Source organism: Nothobranchius furzeri, chromosome 5, assembly GCF_043380555.1.
Source record: "Nothobranchius furzeri strain GRZ-AD chromosome 5, NfurGRZ-RIMD1, whole genome shotgun sequence".
Lineage (NCBI taxonomy): Eukaryota > Metazoa > Chordata > Actinopteri > Cyprinodontiformes > Nothobranchiidae > Nothobranchius > Nothobranchius furzeri.
The window spans coordinates 53,459,259-53,465,627 of record NC_091745.1 but is presented as its reverse complement, the minus strand read 5'-3'; the positions used below and the strand labels follow the sequence as shown (position 1 = coordinate 53,465,627).

The following is a 6,369-nucleotide window of genomic DNA, read 5'->3' as shown; positions in this document are numbered from 1 at the left end:
GGACCGTGAGACGTTTTTAAAATGAGCACAAAGTCACTTTGGTGGATTTTCACAAAGGCTGTCATGGCTAGCTCTAAATTTTCTGACTTCATGAGATCACCGCTTCGAAAGTCTTTGATTAGGAGTTCATTTTTACCAAAAAATGCATTTTCAATCACGTTTGTCTAAATACCATTTAAAGGTACAGCATGAGATGCTTTCCTTTCGGTTCAAGTAGCTATCCATCCATCCATTCTGGTCTGCTTATGCGGGGTCGAGTTGCGGGCGAAGCAGCCCAAGCAGAAAGACCCAGACTTCCCTCTCCCAAGAACCCCAAAAAGCATAGACCCTCCAGCGTGTTCTAGGTCCTCCTTTAAATCTCCTCCCAGTTGGACGTGTCTGGAAAACCTCACTGGGGGGGGCATCCAAGAGATCTCCTAACCTGGTCCCTGAGCCACCTCAACCGGCTCCTCTGGAATGTAGACTGACTGGTAAATGGAGAGTTTTGCCTTCCAGCTCAGCTCTCGCTTCACCACGACAAACCGATACAGAAGCAGCACCAATAAGACTGTCGCTCTCGTGCTCCAGCTTTCCCTCACTCAAGAACAAGACCCAGAAATACTTAAACTCCTCCACTTGAGGCAGGACCTCGTCTCTGACCTGGAGAAGGCATTCTACCTTTTTCCGACTCAAGACCATGGTCTTGGATTTAGCTACTTCTTGAAAATACAATTCAAAGGTCTAACCGCCGTCCTCTAGACTTCCTACCCTAAGCTGCACCTCCAGAACACAGGAACACTTATTCCCGAGGGTTCACTGTTGTTGTTGACTTGTTGACACCTTTTCCACCATAATTCCTAATGTAACGCAACAGTTTAGAATGCTAGCTAATTGGAATGTCATCATGAAAAAGTAGGCAGTTTTTAGCATTTTTAGTTTATTCCTAACTTCAAAACCTCTACTTGTATTCTCCTCCCGACTGTGCCAGCTCCACACACACACGCATGCGCACACACACGCACACACGCTCTACCAACCAAAAAATACAAGCTGCATTCACAGACAACAGCTCCATCACCTAAACTGTTAACAGAACCAGACTCAACAGAACATGTAAAACAACTCCTTATGGGAAGTTGGCAAACAACACATAACTTTGTGATTGTTAGGCAGCCCGGCTCTGGCTTCAGTTCCTGTTCAGCAGCTTCGAATGAAGTACGCATGATTTGTTTTATTTTTTGGACAAAACATTGAATTTAATTGGCTGCCATCAGAAAGTGAAGAGCTTTTTAAGCAACATGGCAAAATACTCCAGAAAAACATTTTGGGCTGCACCTTAGAGATTTTTCCTGGAAGATAAAAAAAAAATGTAAGCTGAACCTTAAATGATTGTAGCTCTTCTTATGTTTTAGAGAGACTGAGATTGAGGAGCTTAAAGCCCAGCTTGGCAGAATGAGGGAAGACTGGATTGAGGAGGAATGTCACAGAGTGGAAGCTCAGCTGTCCCTCAAAGAAGCCCGCAAAGAGATCAAACAGCTACGTCAGGTGGTGGAGACCATGAAGAGCAGCCTAATGGAGAAAGACAAGGGAATACAGAAGTACTTTATTGATATAAATATTCAGAACAGGAAGTTGGAGTCCCTGCTGCATAGCATGGAGCTTGCCCAGAGTGGGTCTACCCTCCCCGATGAAAACGCCTTGGATTTCATGTGCGACACCTCTGAGGGGGGTGGGAAAAAGCTGATTAGGGAGGAAGAAGGTGGGATGGAGCTGGGACACCAAGGAGCAGAGGCAATGGCAGACAGTGGGCTGCTGGTAAATGACGAGCTGGCCAACAGAACAGACATTTTTGAGCAGGTCTTCATGTCCACTGCAGTGGATTTCAGCCAGGACTTGAGCAGCAAGCCAGAAGCCGTGTCAGAGTGTGGATTCGAGGTGTCTGCTCGCTCAGACAAGGGACAGCTGGCTCATGCATCTTGTGAAGCTCCACCAAATTTACTTTCAAGCACAATCACAATTTCTTCAAACACTCTTTCCCAGCAGAGCAGAGAAGAAAAGGAGATCCAGACCGACCCAGAACCTGTATCCCAGGACCTACAGAACCTACTTCTTCAGCTACTCAAGTTCCACGGGGCTTCACTTAAAGATGCAGCTCAGTCTGCCCCCATCAGCCTCCTCAATTACCCGGACCTACACACTTCTGCTACCACTGCCAATAAGGCCGTCTCAGAACCCGCCCGGCCCAGTACGCATCTCACCAGTCCTGACGCTTCCACAGATTCTGACACATGCTGCTCAAAGCCTACAAAGAGCCATGCCTTCATGGAGGAGCTGGACATTGGCATCCACGAGGAGAAGCCTCGAACGTCTCCTAGACTCGATGTGGTGGACAAGCGTTACTGGATCAACAGTTTCCTGATAGATCTGGTCGCGGTGGCGGCCCCAGTGCTGCCCACGGTGGCCTGGCTGTACTCTCGACACGGCGTGGATGGAAGCACTCCAGTGGACAACATCGCTGCTCTGATCAGAGGCTGTTGCGTCATGAGATTGCACTCTCTTCGTCACGTCGCCCACCGGTCGGATGCATAATGGCTTTCAACTCGCATGCAAATGCCCAACTGAAATAAATGCACTTAAGCCTATTTGCAAGAGCATTATGGGTTGTTTTTTGTTCTGCACTTAATCAGGTCAATGCAGCCACTTTGGTTCCAGCACCGTTATTTTTGCACATATGGTTTCAGTTGGTGAAAATGTCTGTATTTGATTTCTAAGCAGATCATCTGGGTAGATGGTTATGTGTTGTTGTCCTGTGATGTCTGTAAATGTGTTAAGTTCACTTCAACCTGTTTTCGTTTAGGAGGCGAAAGACTGATGGACACATTGTTTGGATTCTTTCTGTTCATAAACAAACCTTAAACCTTCAGCCAAAGCTTTAATGCGAGTTCACTGTTGAGTCTCCCCCCCCCCCCCCCCCCCCAACCCCTCCTCTTTTCTGGGAGTAGAGCTTTACTTAGACCAGCCTGTATTGTTGATAAAAACCTTTGATGTATCACAGCAGCTGAGACTTGTGCCTGAACAATGTGCAATACCGGTGGTTTACATCAGATGTATCTTTACTATTAAAGCATGAGAATTGAGAACATGTTTGGACTTGTTTTGTCTTTGATACAGAAGCTTTAAATGTTCACTTATGTAAGAGCTTAGTTCAAAATGTAAGAAAATTGAATCTCAAATCAGGAACAAGTGAAACGGTCGTTGGAGGAGAGGAAAGATCTATTCTGAACCCAAGTGCGATGAAGTTATGTCATATGAGTAAAAGCCTCAGGAGTTTTCAGGCTTCCCCTGAGCCGTGGAGCTGAAAATGTTGAGTGCATTTGATCCAGAAGTGTTGATTCTAAAAGAAGAAACGCCTTTCCTCTGACTTCATTTCCACTGTGGTAATCTAGAGTTGCATAACCACTGCCTCTTAACTCTTAAAGGCATAAAAAATGAGCCGTCAGATGGTGTAATCCCCTCATCAAGGCAGGATTAAACGAATGAGCAGAACTGATGGGATGAATGCCGTAGCTCTAACAATCAGAACCGCAACCTCAAGATTTATTCCCTTCGTTACTGATGAGCGGGTTTGTCTTTCTTGTGCAAGTGGGTCAGTGTCCCCATACCCAGATGGGAGTGGCATCACAACAGCAGGGGTTAAATGAATGTCATGTATAAAGGTGGATTACAAGACAGCTTGATGTCGGACCTCATGTTGTGTCATTAGCTCTAGTATGAAGATAGTTCAGATTTTTGAGAAGTGCAGAGATGCTGCTGGCATGGGGGGGTGACTGGTTGGAATGATTACCAGTATGATGCCTGCATGTCCTGCCAGTGGTGTTAGAAATATTGTAATTGGTATGTGCTAATCATGAAATTAGAATATGACAAAGATTATTTATTTCAGTAATTCCATTCAAAAAGTGAACTCGTATATTAGGTTCATTCATTACACACAGACTGATACATTTCTTATGTTTACTTCTTTAATTCTGATTATAACTGACAACTAATGAAAACCCCAAATTCAGTATCTCGGAATAAAGGAATGTTAAGGCCAATGCAGAATGAATTTTAGTAATGCTGGCCAACTGAAAAGTATCAACATGTACAGCATTCAATATGTAGTTGGGCCTCCTTTGGCTTGGATTACTGCAGCAATGCGGCGTGGCATGGAGTCTAGATCAGCCTGTGGCACTGCTCAGGTGTAATGAGAGCCCACGTTGCTCTGATCGTGGCTTTCAGCTCTTCTAAATGTTTCGGTTTGACTTTCTCTTTAAAATACCTCATAGAGTTTATATAGGGTTAAGGTCACCATGGTCCTTAAACCAGGTACTGGTAGCTTTAACATTGTGTGCAGGTGCCAAGTCCTGTTGGAAAATTAAATCTGCATCTCTATAAAGTTGGTCAGCAGCAGGAAGCATGAAGTGCTCTAAAACGTCCTGGTGGAAAGCTGCGTTGACATTGGACCCCAGAAAACACAATGGACCAACATCAGAAGATGACATGGCACCCCAAACCATCACTGACTGTGGAAACTTTACACTGGACCTCAAGCAACGTGGATTCTGTGTCTCTCCTGTCTTCCTCCAGACTCTGGGACCTTGATTTCCAAAGGAAATGCTAAATTTACTTTCATCAGAGATCATAACTATGGACCACTCAGCAGCAGTCCAGTCCTTTTTGTCTTTAGCCCAGGTGAGATGCTTCTGACGCTGTCTCTTGTTCATAAGTGACTTGACACAAGAATGCAACAGCTGAAACTCATATCTTGCATGTGGCTGTGTGTGGTGGTTTTTGAAGCACTGACTCTAGCTGCAGTCCACTCTTTGTGAATCTCCCCACATTTTGGAATGGGTTTTGTTTCACAATCTTCTTCAGGGTGCAGTTATCTTGATTATTTGTACACATTTTTCTATGATATTTTGTCCTTCCCTTTGCCTCTCTTAATGTGCTTGGACACAGAGCTCTGTGAACAGCCTCTTTAGCAGTGACCTGTTGTCTTGCCCTCTTTGTGCAAGGTGTCAGTGGTTGTGCAGCCTACAGAACTAGACTGTGACCTTTTAAATGCTTTTGAGTTAATTAGTGTGGCACCAGGGGTCTTCAATGCTGAACCTTTTCAAAAGGTTCTAATATTCTGAGATACTTGTCTCATCTTCTCCCGCCTATCCGGGTCCGGGTTGCGGGGGCAGCATCCCAACTAGGAAGTTCTAGATTGTTCTCTCCCCGGCCACTTCCACCAGCTCCTCCTCTAGGACCCCAAGACATTCCTGGTCCAGTTCGGAGATGTAATTTCTCCAATGTGTCCTGGATCGACCAGGGGGCCTCCTGCCGACAGGACATGCCCGGAAACACCTCCATCGGGAGACATCCAGTAGGCATCCTAACAAGTTGCCCAAACCACCTCTATTGAGTCCTCTCAATATGGTGGAGCAGCGGCTCTACTCCAAGTCTCTCCTGAATGTGCGAGCTCCTCACCCTATCCCTAAGGCTGAACTCAGACACCCCGTGGAGACAACTCTTTTCGGCCGCTTGTATCCGCGATCTTGTTCTTTCTGTCATTACCCAAAACTTATGACCACAGGTGAGGACTGTGCGGTAGATCGACTAGTAAATCAAGAGCCTTGCTCTCCGGCTCAGCTGCTTCTTTACCACAACAGACCGGTGCAGCGTCCGCATCACTGCAGACTCTGCCCCAATCCGCCTGTCGATCTCCTGCTCCCTCCCTCACTAGTGAACAAGACCCTGAGATACTTGATACTCCTCCACGATTCTGAGAAACTGAATTTGGGATTCATTAGTTGTCAGTTATAATCATCAAAATTAAAAGAAACATTTGAAATATATCAGTCTAAATACAAGTTTACAATCTAACAGATTTAAACATTAAAACTCTCAACAGAAATAGTTCAGAAAGGAAATGAACTGTTCACAACTGTGTGTCATTTATTATTGTTATAATTATTTATGGTGGCAGAAGCTGGTGTGGTCCACCACAGAGAAGCTGCTCTACCATGATGACTAATTATTCTACAGGTTATTGTTCAGCCTTCTGACGCTCCGTGTGTGTTTTAATTTCTGCACTGAGACAATCTCACCTCACACCATCCAGAATTTGTTCTTTACAGCTTCTATTAAATCCACCGTGTTGACATCTTTTAACAAGTTTCCTCTATGCTGCAGGAGTTAAAGTTTACGTTATGGAGTAAAAGTTCGACAGATGCGTTTGTTTATATTTGGCCGGTGTGCACCAGGTGGAGGGGGGCTCGGTGCTGCACAGACAGCTGGTGTGATCAGCTCTGAAAAGCATTGATCACTTTTATTTTTCACGGAGATCGGCCGCGGACTCCTCTT

At 45.3% G+C, this 6,369-nt stretch overlaps 1 protein-coding gene across 5 annotated transcripts in view; it reads left to right on the top strand.

The window, feature by feature from the left end:
• The window catches only part of sybu (syntabulin (syntaxin-interacting)), a 12,018-nt gene extending 9,319 nt beyond the window's left edge, over nt 1-2,699 (top strand). For all 5 annotated transcript variants that reach the window (XM_015949383.3, XM_054740581.2, XM_015949382.3 and 2 more), the window contains one exon: nt 1,392-2,699. In XM_015949383.3, coding sequence (XP_015804869.1) covers nt 1,392-2,568 — 1,177 coding nt within the window. In that variant the 3' untranslated portion in view covers nt 2,569-2,699. The remainder of the gene's footprint in view (nt 1-1,391) is intronic.
• The last annotated feature ends 3,670 nt before the right edge of the window (nt 2,700-6,369 follow it).